General features: G+C 36.4%; 1 protein-coding gene across 4 annotated transcripts in view; it reads left to right on the top strand.

Annotated features, from left to right (window-relative positions):
* The window catches only part of CYB5R4 (cytochrome b5 reductase 4), a 44,359-nt gene extending 24,147 nt beyond the window's left edge, over positions 1-20,212 (top strand). For 3 of the 4 annotated variants that reach the window (XM_086631332.1, XM_086631331.1, XM_086631333.1), the window contains 7 exons: positions 580-702; positions 9,306-9,446; positions 10,610-10,762; positions 11,417-11,567; positions 17,067-17,153; positions 18,539-18,703; positions 19,591-20,212. In XM_086631332.1, coding sequence (XP_086487458.1) covers positions 580-702; positions 9,306-9,446; positions 10,610-10,762; positions 11,417-11,567; positions 17,067-17,153; positions 18,539-18,703; positions 19,591-19,645 — 875 coding nt within the window. In that variant the 3' untranslated portion in view covers positions 19,646-20,212. Of the gene's footprint in view, positions 1-579; positions 703-9,305; positions 9,447-10,609; positions 10,763-11,416; positions 11,568-16,799; positions 16,965-17,066; positions 17,154-18,538; positions 18,704-19,590 lie in introns of all 4 variants that reach the window. The other variant, XM_086631330.1, reaches the window with a different exon arrangement.
* Positions 20,213-20,422: the final 210 nt, after the last annotated feature.

Genomic DNA, 20,422 nt, shown 5'->3' with positions numbered 1-20,422 from the left:
AGGTTCTGACACAATGAATCAAATCAAACTGTAACATTGAATTTTTTTTTTTTTTAAATTGTGGCATTTGGGCCTGTAAAGGTAGTAAGTTGATGGTGCTCTCATCCCTCTGAGTATGACTAAATGTTAAAATAATTAGACGTTAGTTCTGTTGTGTGTTTGTAAACTGTTCTTTGCTTAGACTGGGATTTTCTTGGATTTAATTATTCATTCAAATGGCCTTGAAAAGAAGGGAAGAAGTAAATAGTGGTAGTTACCAATTTCCAGTAAATGAGGACTCTGAATTCATGGGCATTTTTTTTGACCAGATGGGCTGTAAAGCTTTTCTCAATGTATTTAGAAAATAGGATACATTAATTATGCATATTAAGTTAGTGCTTGTTGTTCTAAGTGCACTGTAAAACATTATAAAGAGATAGCTGGAAGTACATTTAATTTGATATTTTAATTCAGTGGATTAATTCTGCGTATCTTGAGAAATGACTAATCCTTCTAAAATGTCATTATAATGGAAAAGTAAAATTTTTTTTGTACAAAATGTATCTAAAAGTAACAGTATGAAATCTTTTTCTCTTTTAGTGAATATTGCAGAAAAAATTGGGAAAGTAGAGATTATCTTAAAGAAAAAGGATAACATTCATTGGAAGATGCTGGGACAGCCCTTGGAGAGTCATAATACGTTTATCAAACGCACGGACAGAGGTTAGCATCTTCGTGGCCATGTTACAAGTTGTTTTAAGACTTTTTGGAGCATGTTAGGTGTATCTGGTTTCTCCTAGGATTTTCTTTCCTTGTAGTCATACTTCATTTCTTTTAGCAATGTTATCTGGTCTTGTTGAAAGCTACTCAAGAATTCTCTTGGAAGGGTTCAGCTTAGAGGTGGTTTCTTGCCTTACTTTGTTGATTTGTTTTGTCCTGCAACAGGATTTGTGGTCTTCCAGGCTTGCGGAAAGACTGAAAGAACCTAGTAGGGCAAAGTGAAGACTGCTTGAGTGTTGTCGCATCTCATGGCTGCCTGTGTGCTTAATATCCTTTGCGTCCTTATGAAAGCCTTGGTAGATCCTGAGGAGATGCATGGACTTGTGTCAATCATTCCTTGTAGTCAAGGAACAAAAACCTCCACTCCCAACTGTTACTACAGATGTAGTAACATCTTTTAATGCTATAGTGTTGTTTGTTCCAGCACCCTGTATCTTTGTAACTTGAGCTATGATTAAATAAGGCACTTGAAGCCATGTGTAGATATCAAAGCCAGCTCTGAATAAGCTGGTGTGTCTGCAAGAAGCAGTAGATGTTGCCTATGAGTTCATTTTATGGTAACAGAATAGCATGAACTTGATGCAGCATGGAAGTGCATTAGCCTGATTAGTGTGCTGCTTTTTTTTTTTTTTCAGCTAAAGTAAAAATTTCTGCACAATTACATGATGTAATAAGCATGCTCCTGCTGTTATTGCAGCTGTCTGGTTTCTTAAAAGCCCTCTTGGCCCTCTTGTCTAATAATGCTCAAAAGTTGACTGTTCGATGTTAGTCTACCTTATTGTGTGTGAAAGCAAAGCTATACACTTTTAAGAGCTAATTAAATGTTGATCAATGTGTTTTACACCTCTTACTGGCTCTCAGTTGAGCCAGTTGAGAGATTACTGTGGTACAAAAAGGAAGACTGCATAAAAATACATCACTTCAGTTACCTTTAGCTTATCTACAATGTAATTTTCCTTATGAGAGTTTCAGAAACTGTTGTCATCCACTTTAATATTAGATTTTTCAATAGAATCCTCTGTTTAAGGGCATACAGCCTGGACTAATATGTTGTCCACTGTCAAATGCTCATTTTCTACCCCTTTATCACTTTTCATAATTATGGAAAACAGAAAGAGAAAATAACCTGAAAGAACAAAAGGTGTAGAACATAGTGGCTGTATAGATCCTTTCAAATGAGGACGGTGAGGATGACTGGATGCAACTGTCAAGAATCCAAATTAAGCATTAGTAACCAATGCTTCCTAGATGGTTATTCTGCAGTTTTTTCTAAGTCAGTCTCCAACATGGCATTTGTCATGTTATTCAGAGAAGTGTTACAGGTATTGGATAACTTTGTTATGTATTCACTGACTGAGTTCAGACCACTTTAAATTGAGTCTCCAGAAATCTTAAGTTAAAGGGCTTGCTGAGCTTGAGTTTCTTCAGTGCCCTGATTACAGAGGTGACAAATTTAGCAAATATATTGATATCTAGAGCTTTTTAATCTCTATTCCTGAAACTTTTATTCTTCAGGTTTTTAATTTAAAAAAAACCCAAATTTAAAATTGAACGTGCCAGAAGGTTTGTAGAAGAAGAATGTTCAGGCCTCGATGTGTTTTCTTTATTCCAACCCTGTGCTTTCAGCTCAGCCATAAAATCTACTTTTTGGAGGCTTCTGTTCACTCAGTTTGGTCTTGAGTAGCCGCTCTCCTTTTCAGCTCAGAGTTGTGCTCTCTTAGTCTAGTTTGCTGAGTTTTCAATTTTGCTTCCACTTCTGCAGGAGCAAAATAATATTATGGATGAAGAAACTTATACCTTGTGCAATGTCAGCACAGAAACAGTAATTAACAGCTTTAGATAATTTCCTTGCCTTTATTGGGTGTGCAGTTGGTTTTGTATGTATTAGTTTTCTCTAAAGCAAACGGACTTTGTTCTGGAAATGAAATAATCAAGACTTCCAGCCTGTAAGTAATTCTGACCTCATAAATGAATTGATGCATTTTGTATATGAAGTTAAATAGGTCTTTGAAGAGAGAAATAGGTTGTTCTTTGATAAAATGCAGAAACACTTAGTATGAAGTGTGTTGCAGATACAGAGGTTGTCCTTAATACTACTTACACTTCAGTTTATTTTGCGTGCTGGGATTAGTAGTATTATCGAGGTTGTACACATGCAGTTTGCCTAGTTACCTCTGCCCACACTAGGAGTGCTTTTAACACAGGCAGAACATAATGTCAAGTATAATAAAGGACAAGTAAATCCTGCAATAAGATGGCATAAATTCGTGTGTCACTGACCAGAGTCTGATTCACTATAGATGCTTAGCCACTTACACTATACCAGTGTGTAGCTGTGATGAGAGAAGACCAGTGAGGACTGTAAACAAGACAGAGGGAGGACATACAAGCTTTGTAAATAGCTGCACTTATATGATATTATTGGTTGCTATTAAAAACTCCCAGTGATGTGCATGCTGTAAATGAAGTAACTTACCCCTATTTCACTGAGAAGTAGAGTTCCTTAAGTTTTATCATGGCTGAAAAGAGCAGGTGGAACAGCTGGCATAAGGTATATTGTGATTTGAGTGTGAACTGAAGCAGAAGCAGTACCAGTGTTGAAGTAGTTCCCTGTGAGAGCTGCTTTGCTTGGAAGACCTAAACTGGCTACTTAAAGCTATTTTATAGCTTTGTATCTGGTATTTCTATGCAGCGCTATATATAAGGTAGCACAGATGCATTGCCTTAAATATTCTGATTTTTTTTTCCACTTGGATTTATGTATCTTCCAGTGCCTACTCTCAGTGTTACCTTTTATTTCCCATGAGTATGAGAGTCTTGTTTGAAGCCAGCGTAGCTGATAATTTCCACTTCTTGAAAGTGCCTGAAAATCTGGCAACAGATTAGAAAGTAGTTATGTTATCATGTTATACCTGTTTTTTATGTGTTTTACTCAGTTTGTGTGTATTCATAGTTCTTTTGGTAAGTTACTGACACTTCCTGATAAAAGTAATCGTGTTTCTACACATCCAGTTTGGTGGCAAGGTTATTCTGAGGCTGTGAACAGTAAGTGTTTATGGGAGCACTGATGTCTAATTCCTCAGCTTTTTCTTCTCTTTGAGTTTCTCTGTAGTATTTCCTTGTGTATTGATAATTTCAAACATTTCCATTCTATTCAAAGCACAGGAAGAAGGGCTGAATACCAGGCAGGATTGGCACTTGAAAACTTTACTTGATTTTAAGTAGTTGCTATTACTTGTTCATATGACAACATTCATGAACTTTAGTTTGTAAAGGAAGGGGAGTGACCACCACACCTGCTCCAAGTCCCTATGCTTTTAAGTTATTTCATCTTTATTTTCTACAACAGCCAATTCTAAGTTCTACAAAAAAGTGATGAAGCTCTTCTTCAGAGGCAATGACGTAATGCAGAGATGATACTGGAAGCCTATGATAACTTTATGCTATGAAGAAACAATAAGCATCAGCCCCTACTTTTTCTCCTTAAGCTGGGAAAGTCATACTCCCAGGTAAATTGCCTATGGGCTCTCAAATTTCTGCGGAATTTAGACTAGTATTTTGGCCAGTATATCTGTTTAACTATTTGGAAGGAAAGAACAAAATGGTGGAATTTCTTCAAAGCTGAGTGTTTTTTTTTAAAAAAAAAAAGATTAATGTAATTTCAGGGAACTACGCTGTATCTTAGGATGTGTTGGTAGATTCAGAAGAGTATTCAGTAGTGCTTCTGCTCCTTAAGAAGGATTAGGTGCTTTGTTTTCTGGAGGTACAATTATGTATATGCAACAGCATTGCATAGAAAGCACAATTCAGTATAATTAGATTGTCAGTGTAGGGAAGTTGGTGACATTACTCTTCGGTAGCTGTTACGAAACTGGTCGTTAGGAAGCATAAACAAAAACCAGTGGTCATAGTGCCAGTGTCCTCTGAAATTTAAATGCGATATTAAAAAAAGTGAGGTAGAACTTCCCCAGTTAAAAAAAACCAAAAACCAACATATAGCACAGATATATGATAGATATATGATATCTATAGCACAGATATATGATATATGATAGAGTGCAGCTTTTCTCATAGATGTTAAGACATGATTTTTGTGCAGGTGGCTTTTCTGGGAAATAAGATATGGAAGCCTACTCATGAGGGGATCGGTTGTGATCACCACTGTGTATCATGCTTCTGTATCAAGATGGAATTGCAGCGAAGTTTTGGAGGTGATAGGCAAGCACTGTAATCCTGTTACATAGACCTGCAGTCTATCAAAGATTGTTTAGAAAGACACCACTTGGAAAAATGTTTAAAAAATTAGCTTTTACTGTGGAATTATTTAAAAAAAAAAAAAAAAAAACACCCAAAAAAACCCCACCTTGAATTTCAGCTATCTTTGTTCATCTTAGTTGGTAATAACAGATCTTCTGTCTTTGATTTTTCTGTATTAGTGTGATAGTTGTTTTGGTGGAAAAACTGAATTCTGCCAAATTAAAAAAATCAAGATCCTTGCTACTGACCACTTAAATAAAATTTTGTTGTTGACTACAAATCTGCTTACGATGTCCTTTCAAAACACTTCTTGCTCTGAATGAGAAAAGAAAACATTGCATGTACATAAGTATTTCTAGGTGTCTAGGGCTTTTGTTTTTGACTTGTGAGTAGTAGTTCAACTGTAGTTGTGGTCAACAGAGAGTGAAACTTTGAATTATTGGAATTAAGTACAATTTTTTACATTTTTTTTCTGGTTTCTTAGCAGCTGTTGCCAATAGAATAAGCAACTGATGTTGGGGCTGTATGTGATAATACCAAATATCTTTGCCCTGAAATTTGTTTCTACACAGTAAGAATGAAATTTAAGGGAAAAAAAATAAATACTTAGCATGCCAGTTTGGAAAATGCGTTAGAATGACTGTGTATAGAATAGAAATAGCCAAATGCAAGTAAAAAATATGTGTTAGTAGGGATGACTGCAGAATTGGCAGTAATCTTAGCATATTTGTTTGTATACTGTACTTTGCAATCAGTATGTATTGTTTTTCAAACAAATGGTAGAAAAACAAATTACAACAAACTTATAAACTTCCTTTCATATAGCCAGAAAGCTGCTGATGTCTTGCTTTACTTCGAGATTGGTATGAAATGGAACTATTGCTTTTAATTTTTCAGGGCTGAAGGTGTTCTTTTGGTGCTTCTGGAATGTTTACTGATTCAAAATAAGCAGTTTGTAGAATATTAGGTGAAAAACATGAGCAAATGTTAACGAAGAAAGATTTATTCCGAGTCAGAGGCTTTACGTCATGTCTCTGCAGGCACTTACAGTGGATAACTCACTAGTGGGTATTTAAATAGTTTTAGAAAAGTGTATGCAGAAGAATGCCATGGCCACCTACTGTGCAATAGTGGTACATAATGAATTCATTAGATGAAGCTACTGAAATACTTGAAGCAGTCCTTAAATGACTCTTAGAGAACACTGGTGAAGGAGAATGGAGCTTATTGAGACCCTCTCAAGCCTTTTTGTTCTGTTTGTGTTGTTTTTTTTTGTTTTTGTTGTTGTTTCTGGGTTTTTTTAAGTCCAGCAATTGGTGTCTGTTCTTAAACTGTACCCCTAGTTAAGAATAAAATTCAGCCAGCCTTGCTGGCTTGGGCTTTCCTTTAGTGGTGCTGTTGGAGATAAAAGCAAGGAAGCAATGGCAGTGGTCACCTGAGCTGCAGCAATGCTTAGAATTTCCTTTGCATTTTGTCTGGCATTTAATGAAGACTTCACTGGAAACTTGCATAAGCCCTCTGTCAGGCAAGACTCGCTTAAGAGTTGTTGACTAGAGAAAGAAGTTTGGCTGATTTCAGGGTTTAGGCCATGTACAAGTGATGTATACTGATTGCAGATTTTCTGGTACTCCATCACTGTTCAAAAGAGAATCAGCATGTGATTAAAGTTAGGAAGTAAAGATGCATCTGCTGGTGCAGTGGCATAATACAAAAGATCAAGGTGCTTCTGCTTCTAACTAGTAAGACCTAAAGAAATACTAGAATCATAGACCAACTTAGTTGAAAGGGACCTCTGGAAGTCTTCTGGTCTAACCTCCTGCTCAAAGCTGTCCAGTCAAGGTTTGAATATCTCCAAGGCCAGAGACTGTCTCTGGGCAGCCTGTCCCAGTGTTTGACCAGACCGTCCCTGTGGTGATGCCTAGTTGGAATTTCCTGAGTTGCAGCTTATGTCCTGTGTATCTCATCCTGTTTCATGAGTAGCTGAGCTATTTATGCTAGAGATTTGAGCATTTTTCAATAACATGAGAAAAAGAGTGGGGAAGAAGAAACGTTGCTTCACTGAAATTGGTTCAGTGCAGAAAGTGTCGTTAGAAGGGAGTCATGCTCAAGTATTCTCATATATGAACCTGTCAGATTTTGAGAGGCTTTACATGAAAATATTCACTAGGGCTGGCTGGTTAAAAATTTTACATTGAAAATGGTAAATTACATGGTGGGATTAGTGTAAGGAAGAGGCTTCTTCTCTCTGCCTTTTTTTTTTTTGGCTTGTTTTAGAACTATGAAGTTTAGATAGTACTGCTCATGGGATTTTGTTGCTTGCTTTTTTTTTTTTTTGTATTCTTTCCTGGGCTGAGCTTCCAATATCCTATAGCCCATGAAACTGATTGAATTACAGACCTGTTTAGGCAATGTGGTATCGTCACGCTGGTATTTCAGGTCAGAGCTATAATACTGCAGTGCTGAAACAAAGGCTTAGCTGAAAAGTGCTTTTCTAAAGGTAGAAAAGGAAAAATGACTTCTGGCCATCTTCAGTTTATACCTCTGGTATTGTACCTAGATATGTACAATATGCTGTTGCTTGCCTTATGCAGCAATTGCTGTTCCCCCTGGTATTTTAGGAAGACTGGAGCACTTGTTCTTAAGTAGTCAAATACTAACTTATGGTGGCAACAGCAACAGGCCTGTATCAGTTAATAGAATATTGCAGTTGAGAGTTGAGGACTACCTTCCTATATTGGGCATTTGTTGCTAAATTAACCTTTGTAAGCATGTTTCATTCCAGAATGAAAGCTACTATGTTGTTGTTTTTGCATCCCTGCCCTTTGTTCTCTGAAGTATTTCTTTTTTGGTGCTGTGCCCCTACTTACCTTCTGCAGTCTCTGGTTGTAATCAGCAGGGCATAGCCCTCTATTTTGCTGTGTTTTCCAATCCTCTCTTAGACCCTGAAGTGGTGTAATGATGCAGATGGCATAGATCAGGATGGCTGCTCAGTTAAAATGGGTGCAGGTCTGGCCAGCCTTCTGCTGAGTGCTTTGGCACAGAGATCATTTCCAGTGTAAATGGTCAGTTACTGCCCTTGCAGTAGCAGAGGCAGGATAAATGGCTTATCTTGCTCTGAGCCTATTATGAATACAGGGAAAACACATTACTTTAAGCTTCCATAAGATATTGGTGAAACTGTTCTAGTTTTTAGTTTTGTTCAGAGACAAAGGGGAAATATTCCAGGGTTTTTTCCAGGGTTTTCCTTCCCTTTTTTCCCCACTGTCTTTTTTCTTTTCTTTTCTTTTTTTTTTTTTTTTTTTTTAATCCCCATCACTAATAGGAATGTAGAAGGGAGTGGGTTTTTTTATAGTTACTCTGCTTAGCAGTGTTCTTTCCCTGGTTTCTTTCTCAGTTTCTGGAAAAATTTTGGTGGAAATGTAGACCCATGCATAGTGATTTTTTTTTTTTTAATTTTTTTAATGTTTTCTTTTTTTGTTACCTTTTGCCCAGCATTTAGTTGATACACAGGTTGAAAAGCACTGTATTTGAAACCCATGTCCTTGCTTCCAAAACAGCTGTATCAACAACAGTTTGTGCTGTACATATGGCCTTGTAGTTAATTTAAGTAAGCATGCGAATATATAATGGGAGTTTATAATTTCTAGTTAGCCAAAAGGCACCAATTCATGTCTAAAATATTTATTGATAATGCTGAAGTGTGCATTGCCTACCTAGGCACAGGTGTTCGTGTCATTTTGTTGAGTGTAAGCATTTGAGTATTGGTACTGTGTACCTGAGAAATTTTGCAAAGCTGTGTCAGAAATACTCGTTGTGCTAATAGCAGTGAAACTGCAACGCTGTGGGGTGGTCAGCCTAATAAATATGTGGGATGCTGGCTGGGTTTAGATAGTCTGTTACTGAGGACTGTGGTGCTGTGCCTTGCTTACATTTTGTTTGCATTACCCAAACTGATATTATTCTGCATATATGTAGTCATGCTGTAGTCATATGGTGAATTTAATGCAGGTGCAATGTAGCACAGGGGATTCTGCTTTCTGGTAGTATTTGGTGTTTTCTACTTCTTCAGTCAATGCTGATAACTCACAAACTCGGTCTATCATAAGCCTGATGTAAGGCTATAAGCGTCCAAAATCAGGAAGAATATAATGATACAAGAAGCATCGGTTTGTAATCTTTTTATAAGTCTATATAGTGAAATACATACCTTTCTCTATCTCTTATTAGAAGATGTATAAGAATAGAAAGAGAGATTGACGTTTCAGTAACAAGTAAAACCATGTTTTTAGGACTGTTCTACAGAAAATGCAAGTTGGTTTCTAAGACAGAAGTTACGCACGACACCAAGCTCTTCTGCTTAATGTTGCCTAAGAACACACACCTCCGTGTCCCCGCTGGGCAACATGTGTACCTCAAAAAAATCATCGCAGGTAAGAAAAACTGAGAATGTAGCCATGGATATATCAAGATAAATCCCTTTTCATAGTCTTGGGAGAATGCCAAGTGTGTGGCCACTAATTCCCTGGTTGTAGTTAGAAAGTCTGTGCTTCCAGGGTTACAATCAGTGCTTAATAATGAACTGACTGGATTAATATTGCTGGAAAGCTAATGGTCGAGGTGACTGGCATTTACCATCGACCTTATCAGTTCGTCTTTCAACTCTCCCTTTAAAACATTTTCTCTACTGAAGTAGTGTGGTTCATCTTTGAAGAGAGAGAAGCTCGTTGTAAATGTATTATGTATGATTAACTAATAGTTAATAGTTCCTTTTAGTTTGCAGCTTTTTTGCATGCGGAGGGTAATGTTGCGAGTTTGCTTTTTTTTTTTTCTCTGAGGGATTTATAGGAGTCATGGTAACACTATGCTCCAGTTGCATGATGTTAATGATAACATGAGGTTGTGAGAGCGATGCATCTTGAAAAGCATTGTTTAGGTGTTTTATTTCAAAATTTTGTAAAAGGCAAACTTAAATAAAATGAGAGGTCAAAGAAATATCCATTTTATTTTTTTAAGGGTACTTTTAAAAATTTGCCTTTTAATGGTTATGCTGGTCACTGCATTGCTCTATACATGATAGAGATATTGGAAGAATTTTGAAATATCCTTTAATTGCGAACTGGTTTGTCCTCCTCCCAACCTAATTCTTTGCTGGTGTCCAATTCTTGCAATCTTTCTTTCTGTCCTTATACAATAGCTTTTTGAAATGATAGCGGAAGAAAATATAATCATGCAGCACTAAAAACCTGCTATTTCAATTTAGAAAAATCAAGCTGTGGTACTTGAAATTAAATGCAAATTCAATTAGATTTTCATGTTCATTGGGGATGACTCTAGGTCTTTTCTTCCAATGTTTTGAATTGCTAAGTAATGTAGAAATAACATACAGTACAGTGGCCTGAATATTTTAATTGGAAGTAGAAGGCTACTGTAATAAGTGGTGCAGTGGAAAGTACCATACTTGCTTAAAAGCATGATATGGTGTTATTTTTAAGAGATATGCAGATTATTTGTTTGCTGTTTGCTTATTTTGGTATTTATTTGCGGTAGATTTGCTGAATATACAGAATTTTTCGTCTTTTTGTCTTCTGTCTAGGAACAGAGGTAGTAAAACCATATACACCTGTATTGCCTTTTTTGCCACTGGATTTCAAAGAACCATCTTGCAATGCTGGTGCACGTATATATCTAATGATTAAAATTTATTCCTGTGGACTATTCACACGGGCACTTGACCACCTACAAATTGGTAAATATATGCTGGAGTTTTTTATGTTTGATTTTGCAGTGAATGCTTTATCTCTTCAGATTGACTGTCTGGGTATTGTGATGTTTTTATTGTTTACCTACTTATACATCAGGACATACTTAATTTTTTTTTTAAAACCTTATTCTCCATGCCCCAAATGTTCAGGCTTATCGTCACTGTAACTAGGAGTTGTCCGTTATGTAAAGCTCTCCTGGCTGATCTTCCAAATGTGTTCATATTTAACTGTTCAGATATGTCAACTGTATCATACATCATAGTTGATTACTTTGTATTTGATTGTATATATTCTTAGAACAACTTTTTACACTTTTGAACAAAGAAAGCTAGGTCAATTTTAAAGACTTAAGATGCACTTAGTTTTCTGTTTCAGATATGAGACAGGTTTTTAACACTGACTTTGCAAATGTTTGTGTACTCATATAGTACAAAATCTACCAAAACAAGACATTTTACTTGAACATCTGTTCTTTTAACAAGAAAGATCCTGTGTTTCCTTCTGAAAGGAACCCTAATACCACGAAGAAGAAGGCAATATGAAAGGGCTTTTTAAAAATCAGAATACTAATTAGCTGGGTTTTATGTCATTAGTGTTTACTCTTTTTTTTTTTTTTTTTTTTTTTTTTTGCTATAAAGGAGACTATGTTTCTGTCAGCAATCCTGAAGGTAACTTCAAGAAGTCACAAGTTCAAACTTTAGAAGATCTCTTTTTATTGGCAGCAGGCACAGGCTTCACACCGATGGTTAAACTCCTGAATTTTGCTCTGACTGAAGTTAGTTGCCTCCGGTATGTACAGTTCTTATGATTTAACCCCAAGGTAGAATAATCCATAGGAAGGATATCATAGGCAAGCTTCAGTGTTAATAAAACAATTCTTAAAAATTAATAAATTGTATGAAAGCATTTTTATTTGTCTTATGCTAAAAGCTGGCATGCTTTAGGGCATAGTCTGTCAGAATCTTTGGGAGCTTACACATTTGGTTATTGGCTACCATCAGTAAAATGGGCTCACTGGCATTTTTTATTTTTGTTGTGATGCAAATGAGCTCACCAAGTAGAAAAGCTGAGATTTTATTTTTTAAAAACTAGCTTTGCATTTGAGTGCCTTTTTCTAGTGTTGAAATATTTCAATGTTGATACTGTTTTTTCAACTGAGAAGATTTACAGCTGCTTAGTTATGACTTCTCTTTATTTTGTTTGAATAGTTAGCATACTTCTGTATTGTTTTCACCTGCTAAGCAACAGTAACACATTTTTACCAGATGAGTCCCAGTTTTCACAAAAGTGAGACTTATGTAAGCATAACATTAAGCATATTCAAATGCATAAAAAGATGTGTATTGCATATGGATTCTGTACTCCACTCGTAAAATGTGCAGAAGGCAGCAGTTCTTGTTGTTCAAGTGAACAGGTTGTTTTGGCCCCTTATGTCCTTCAGAACCCCAGAACTAGTACTTCTGTGTGATGTGATTGTCCATTTACAACTGTAAGAGGGTATACAATAGCTAAACTTCAAAAACAAATGCATAGAGTTACTGCAGGAGTATACTTTGATAGACATGACGGGTGCTTCTGTTGCTTTTTGCAAAAGTTTGCCTCTAGAATCATGTCTTGCAGAATTTCTTAGCAGATGACATTTTTGTCAATGTGAACTGTTGTAATTTGGGAGAGTATAAAAATGAAAAATATGCCTGAACTGTATTTTCTTTAAAGCTGTTGCAGAGGACCGTTCAACAGACTTGCTGCTCTTTTCCTGTACCTTTGAATTCAGACTCTTGTAATGGAGATTAATTTCTGTTATTGAGTTTTATTCAATATAAGCACGGGATGTTTTGGTACATTATGTCTTCATGAAGCACATTTTGAAACAACGTAGGGAGATTAATTGGACACTAGTCTTCATAGTAAAGCTAAAAGGGATTACATGTACTGCAGAAGTCTGTTTCTAGAAGAGCATCTAAACCCAGACATTATTCTTGTGTTGTTTATTGTCCTGCAATTACATATAACCCTATTTTGTGAGCAGAAACACTGTGTACTGTTTGGCTCTTCCAAAGCATTGTGTATTGTCAGTAGCAAATAACACGTGGCTGGCTGACTTTGTAAATCCAAAATATAAATCTATCATCTGACAAAAAGCTTCAGATATACTAAGAAGTGCTAAGAAGTGAATTTGGAATAATTGTTTGTTTTGGTTTTTTTCTTCTTGAGGGGGAAACTAGTATGTCAGGTAAAGGTAATTGTGATAATATGAAAGCACAACTAAGGAGACCAGATGCAAATCTTGATGTTTTGTCCGTAACCAGTATAAACACAGCAGATAACATGCGTGAAAGACTACGACTGCACAGATAGTGCTGGTATCTACTCTGTCCTTGAAAGATGACCAGAGTGGCTTATTTTAACTCTCTTCAGCAGAGTTTGCTATGAGAACTCAGCGCTAACAATTAGCTTAGGATGCAACAGCATATATTTTCTTACGAGTTGAAGTAAACAAATTTTTCCTTCTCACCATGGAGGCTCATTAGGCACTAGAATGACTTGATCTGGTACAGGTTCTGTTTATGTGCAGACACTTAAAGCTGGATGTTTATGACTGCTCTAGGCAACTTAGTTTCTTGACTTTATATTTGCTGTTTAGCCCTCACTTTTTTTAGGAAAATATTGCAAGGGTGTCTTTATTGTGTGTGTATCTATTTATATATAGAACTTTTATACATGAGATTATATAAAATTACATATAAAACCAATATAAATATAATTTGCATAAAATTATTTTACTGTATAAACTTGAATTAAGTACAGTAGAGCACAAATTTCAGAGAGAAGGTTGAGGAGAGATCTGAATAATGACCGACTTGTCACTTGAGGATGCAGAAGCAGCTTCTGTCTGTAGCACTGGGCAAGTGCTGCTGAACCCCTGGGGCTGCACTGTGAACGCTGGAGAATCCGCAGCTTCCTTAGGCAGCACTTGCTGTGATGTAATGGGCTTGGATCATTGGATTTCCATTCTTACTGTCTAGCCAAAGTCTCCCTATTATCTTTTAAGTCTGTTATTTCTTGCCTATGTGGAAGGTAGGTATTAGTCTGTATTTCTTGCCTATGGTAAGTGTGGAAAACGATTTGTTCTCTTCCTGTCTGCAGTGTCCTTTTGTGCATGAAGTCATAATGCTCTTCCTTCAGCCTTATTTCTTCTCTTACAGGTTAAATTGTATTGGCCAAAGTATTAACTTAAAAAGAGTATCACTCCTCTAAGCTGGTGATTTTTATTTTTTTTTTTCCTTTTTAAGATGAGATTTTTGCTCCTTTTTACTGGTGGTGTATAACTGCAATCAGGTAGACAATGTTTCTTAAAGAAGACTGAGGCACAAAGGTAGCACTAAACGCTAGGTAGTGGGCTAACGCTCTTCTCAAATAGGCATAGGATGCTTGTAGTCTATTCTTGATTATCCTTGATAATTGTATCTTGTTTTGTCTTCAACTTTTCCTAAATCACCTTTCTGTTCCCATGTTCTTTTTTAATATAGTGTACCAGTTTCATCATCATGCTTTTCTGGTTTTGAAGATGATTTTGTAACTTTTTCTACCTCCTCTTCTTCCTCTCTGTTAAAATCCTCTCAGGGTCTCTAACTCCTCTCTATATAGAGCTTTCTATAAGACCTCGCGTACCAGTTTTTTGAGTGTATTAAAATCTGCATCCCTTAAGGTACTTTCCAGTATGTTAGATTCTCCTTATTTCCTTCCAAAGAGCTGATGAAGTTTCTCATTTGTTATCTAAATTTCTCTCATCATTCTCTCAACTAGCTCTTCTGTCCTGGTGAGGATTATATCTAAATCTCCATCTGTTCTTCTTAGCTATATTCTCCCTTGTTTGTAGCAAAACTGTTATCAGTTCATTCCAAGTTTTTGAGTTGTCTCTTCTCTTTATAGTGCTGAGTACTGTGCAAGGACTACAACAGACACATTCATCTACACTGGGGATAATCAGTAAGGGTGTCCCAAAGCATTATTCCCTAGATAACCCAGTTCCTACTTTTGTTCCCAATGGCTTTCCTATGCATTTTTATTGACTTTTTTCCCTGTCTGAGTAGCGCTTGATGCTGTGGTGCACATGCCAGCTTTGACAGCACTACATTGTTTAAGTGAGCTTTATTTTCCATGTTTTCAGGGAAGTGGGCCCTGGGCAGCATGTAAGAAACATAAATTTTTGGCACGTGCTAGCTTCTGAATGAGTTTATTCTAATATTTAAAGATGCAGCATAGCTGATTTGAGGCTGTTTTGTTCTATACTGGGCAAGTTTTTCATAGCTTGTACCTTGTCACTTATTTTGAGTTGTAATGCATCTGGAACTTCTTTCTCTCAATAACACTACTGATGATGTGTATTATACACAACTATCATACCTGAGTTTTATATTTTGGCAGCAGAAAATGAATGTGCTTCTCATAAGTAGAAGATGATCTTGTTATCTTCGGCATTTGATGTAGCTTGTGAGAGATTTCCTGTTATCTTCAAGTGTGACCAAACTGCAAAAAGGGAAAAGGTTAGAAGTCAGAAAAATGTGCTGTCTTCAGGTTGGGAGAATATAGGCTTTTCAGCTGCATCTTAAGAACAGCTGCAGATCATGAACTCTCCACAGAAGCCCTAGCATATGTGGTGTGCATGTGTAAAAGATGGTTCTCTGCAAGGTACAGAGGATGAGGTGATGGGAATTAATAGTTTCAGCACAGCATCAAGTAAGCATAATACTGTGTCTAGTGCTAGTCTTTTAAAAGCAATGTTGGCCACATAGAATCATAGAATAGTTCGGGTTGGAAGAGACATTGAAGATGATTATCTAGTTCCAACTCCCCTGCCATGGGAAGGGACACCCTCCACTACACCAGGTTGTTCAAAGTCTCATCCAGCCTGGCCTTGAACACTTCCAGGGATGGAGCATTCGCAACTTCTCTGGGCAACCTGTTCCAGTGCCTCACCACCCTCAGAGGGAAGAATTTCTTCCTTATATCTAATCTAAATCTCCCCTCTTTCAGTTTAAAGCCATTGCCCCTTGTCCTATCACTACACACCCTTGTAAAAAGTCCCTCTCCAGCTTTCTTGTAGGCCCCTTTAGGTACTGGAAGGCTGCTAGAAGGTCTCCCCAGGGCCTTTTCTTCTCCAACCACGTAAAAGGAGAGTAGGTAGTGGAGTGCCTTGTTTATGGAACTGTGTAGAGTGAAGGACCAGCAGGCTTAGCTCATCCTCAGTGGTGGCCCTGACAGGTACCCGTGTGGTTCTGCATGCGTTTCTGTGCCAGGTATCCTGGTGCTCTGGCTTCCTGCAAGTACGGCATTGAACTTAACTGCTTCTGCCACCACAGCAACATGCTCTCTCAGCTCAGAGCTGTGCCTGAGTGGGGAAAAAACAGCAGTAACTTAAAGCCCTGTGGGTCGCAGTTCAGGAACTGCTTACATTTAACAGGAGATGATCTGTCTTATATCAGTTGTCCCCAGGGTATTAGTCTGTTGTTAGCAATAAAGGAGAAGTTAGGTTTATTTGGCTTTATCAAATTGTAAATTCTGTTTTGTACAGTCAATCTTTGTGTTTTACCTCTGTTGTAGCATAAAATTCTGAAGAAATAATAGCACTGACCTTAATGACAGAGCATTTATTTTTACATGAGCAAATATAATGCTTGTAAACTGTAGCTTTCTAGGAAAATAGATTTTATAAATCAACAAATAAAGTAGGAATGAGATAACCTGGTAAAGACCTGTAGTTTGCTCTTCAAGTTGAGTTAATTTTATGTCTACATGTTTAAATTCCATCTTCAGGAAATTAATAACCTTCTCGAAATTCCAATTTCACCTCTACAAGCTGGTGTATGTAATATTAAAAACGTGCAAAGTTCATATACTAGGTATTAATTGAGGTAGTAGTGCTCAAACAATACTGAGAAACCACTGGATAAAACTTGACAAGCTATACTGTATTCTTAGTCAGGTCTTAGTAACTTCAAGAGACTTTATTTTTCTTAGGACAGCAGTTCCTGAACTAGAGGTTGCAATTGCAGGCAGGGTTATGACTTTTAGAAGAGAGGTTACGAGTCCAACAGACTTTCAGGTACAGCAAGAAAGGCACTGTGTTCAGTTAGTGGCAAAAAGATTTGAGGATTGCAGAGTTGCAAAACAAACAAAATATAAGTAAAAGGCTTCTGTATAATGCAGTAAGTTCTGTTTCTTTAACGTGTTTCAAATACAGAAACAATCTACAGTCAGATTCTTAATTTTTTTTTTTCTTCTAAGGACAGTGAAGCTGATCTTCTTCAACAAAACAGAAGATGACATACTTTGGAGAAACCAACTAGAGCAATTAGCTCTTAAAGATGAAAGGTATTTAAAAGTCTTGTGGAGAGCAACTTGTACAATCACAGTGTATAAAAGAACAAGTCTTGGGGCTTCAACTAACAGTACAGCTTTGACACAAAGACAGATCCTGATTCTGGAAACTTGGCTAAGAATTTAATGAGAGAGTGGAAAGAGATGTGCTCATATCGGTCACAGAGGCATAGCAGCAAGCTATGCCATTATGCTCTGTAGGTCCCATAGGAAGCCAGGGATTTGTTTTGATGAACAGATGCTTATTGGAGATGATATCTTAGATGAGGTGATTGTTAAGACTGTCTGAGAAGCTTTTTGAAGGTGAATAATATTAGCAGTAGAAAACGGAGATATGCAGGGAGCAGCACAGAAGTGAAAGACATGGGCAGTGTACCCTGGAAACAACATTCTGAGTTTAGAGAGAAATTTTGAAAAGTCTCTTTATTAGTACTTAGTTGGGAAAATGCTTATCTAGAAATTCAGAGTTTAAATTAGGCCTATTAGTTTCATTTTTGCTTATTAATTGTTGCATTTTTTTCCTCAATTACAGTGTAATTACAGATTAAAATGCACTGGTGCATATGTAACATCAACTTAGTTTCACAGGCCATGGTTCTGTCAGGAGAGATAGGAATACCAGGTTGCCTTTAAATTTCAGTACTTTTGCTTTTATCACTAGATAAATTGTCACTGCCTAGATTTTACATGATAGAAGTACGTTTTGTTTATGCTTACTTAATTCTTAGCTGAAACCGTACGAACAAATTAACTTCACTTGTTCCTTCATAACACTGAAGTGAAAAATCAATATTATTTCATAACCTGGTGATGTCTGGCACATTCAAAGCTTCATAGTCTAGACATTGTGCAAATTTACAGTAAAAACCCTTTCTCCCTTTCACTAGGAGCCTCAGATACACAAGAGCTTGGTTTTTTTACTCAGTAACTACGCTTTTACTGGGGTTTTTAAAACAGTATTTTCTCGTTAAAGACATTGTACTGACATTTTCACAAGTTTGGCTAAGAATTCTTATTTCATTACTTGTCTATTGAGCTCCACCAACATTTGTGTAAGTGAATAACAGAACAGTAAAATCTGTGCTTTAGCATCTTGATGGATACCAGCTGTTTTTCTTTGTAAGGTGAAATATGTAGCTAAAATTAAGATTGAAAGATTGGGTTAAATAATTACGTACACAATACTGGAGGTGATTTGATTGACTTGATTGGTAGGAACAACTAAATGTCTGTGAGATCTGATATTGTGCAGTGGGAGCTTAGCAGAACAAGAAAGTAATCATAGGAAACATCACTGTGTCTCTTGGTCACTAGCGTTTTGCGTAGCAGATTTCTAACCAGAGGCGGCAATATTTCTGACACAGTCTTCTGCTCACCAGGTTTGAGGTTCAGTTCATTCTTTCACAACCAACAAAGGACTGGGTGGGTAAACAGGGGAAGATTTGTTCGTCTCTTCTCTCTGAGTTTGTGAAAAGAAGCAGAAAAGACTCCAAAGTGCTTATCTGCGTCTGTGGTCCAACACCTTTTACAGAACAAGGAGTACAGTGAGTATTTTAAACAATTAACTAGAGAATGAGGAATTTATTTTTTTTTAATTTGATCACCTAACCAGCTACAGTGCGTCTCACTTGGTAGTTTTTCAAAAACAGCCTTATATTTTCTGGTTTGCAAGAAAACATTTTAAATAAAAATTAAAGTAAATAAATAAATAAGAAAAAAAAACCTAACCTCATACTTTAGGAGTATATTTAGTGTGTAGATAAGTAAATACCAATAATATGTAAATTTAATGAGCTCTAGTAAGTTGCCCTAAACTTTCTAAGAGCATCTCTTTAACAATGACTTCTTTCTTTTCCCCAAGGTTTTTAATGCTGCTTTTATTTCAATGTTCACAGAAAAGTTGCTATAATAGGAGATAAGCTTTCTGTGTTGCTGTTAGCTTGACAAATTAAGTTATTAAAAGCAAAATTCAAAGCAGTTCTATCACAAGCACTTGATTTTTTTTTTTTATTAATGCATTTATTTTTGTCTGTACCTGATACGTTCCTTATTTTGACTGCCATATATTTAAGGATAAAATATATAAAATATTGAACCAGTATGGACATCACTTGCATTTCTGCAGCCCTACTGAACTCAGATGCATGGATCTAATGGAGGGTGGAATTGACCAATATTTATACTACCTCTTGAGAAATCTGAGATAATTCACATGATACCTGTATTCATTTTTAGAAACTTTTTCAGTGACCTAAAAGATCAGGCAGCACATACGGGTTTCTGGGTGTGAATCGTTTTCTAAATGTATTTGCAAAGGTAAACTTCATTGAATGAAAACAAGATAGTGGTGCTGAAATTATGCTTCAGCTGTGTCTGTGGTGGGTTTTGAGTTCCAAATATTAATGCTACCAACTTGATTTCTGATTTTCAGATATCTGAAGGATCTTGGATACTCCCAAGAAGAGATACATGCTTTTACTGCATAAACCTATATGAGGATATCAATGTTTGTTTGTGTAATTCGATCTTATTTATTTACCTTCATGACTTTAAATAAGTGAGAAGCAATTTTGTAAGACTTGAAATTTCACTCTTATTACCAAACTGTTTCTTGGAAGAAATATATCTTTGAAAAAATTTTATACTGTGTTTTATCATGTTTTTGTAAATATTTTTGCTAATACTTAACTCATCCAGGGTATTAATTTATTGTAGAGACAAGCAAAAATGTATAGTATGCATTATGTAAGATATTTCATGTTGTTGGTTCATGGGAATTCTTAAATTTATGACAAGCACTGATTTAGGTTTTGACTTGAAAAGTGTATTATTTCTTACTGTAAAAAGTCTTAAGAGCAATACTGTCTGAAATTAAATATTGCACTGTAACTCAGGTAACCGGTCATTGAAAAATGTTCTTTTTCATCTGATATCTCTATTTGACTTGCAAGTGATCCAGAAACATTTTTGGCTTTGTAAACAAAGAATAGAAGTACCTTTGGTAAAATATAAAAATTTACATCAAATAATAAAAAAATACCAATTTTACATTACCTTACGCGTTTTTGTAAATTTTTTGTGTTTTCAGTTTATAATGTCTTACAGAAGAGTTTGCACAAGCTTAGGACACCAGCTGAGAACTCAGACAGAGGCACAGTCTTGGTCTCCCACAAAACTTTGTGTGACCTTGCTGTCACACAAAGCATCCCTTGTCATGATGGGGATCAAGGCATCAGGCATCCCTTGTCTTGGGCAATTCTGAG

This window comes from Tauraco erythrolophus, chromosome 2 (genome assembly GCF_009769465.1).
Source record: "Tauraco erythrolophus isolate bTauEry1 chromosome 2, bTauEry1.pri, whole genome shotgun sequence".
NCBI classification, from domain to species: Eukaryota; Metazoa; Chordata; class Aves; order Musophagiformes; family Musophagidae; genus Tauraco; species Tauraco erythrolophus.
The sequence above is the reverse complement of the archived record's forward strand: the minus strand, read 5'-3'. Positions and strand labels throughout refer to the sequence as shown.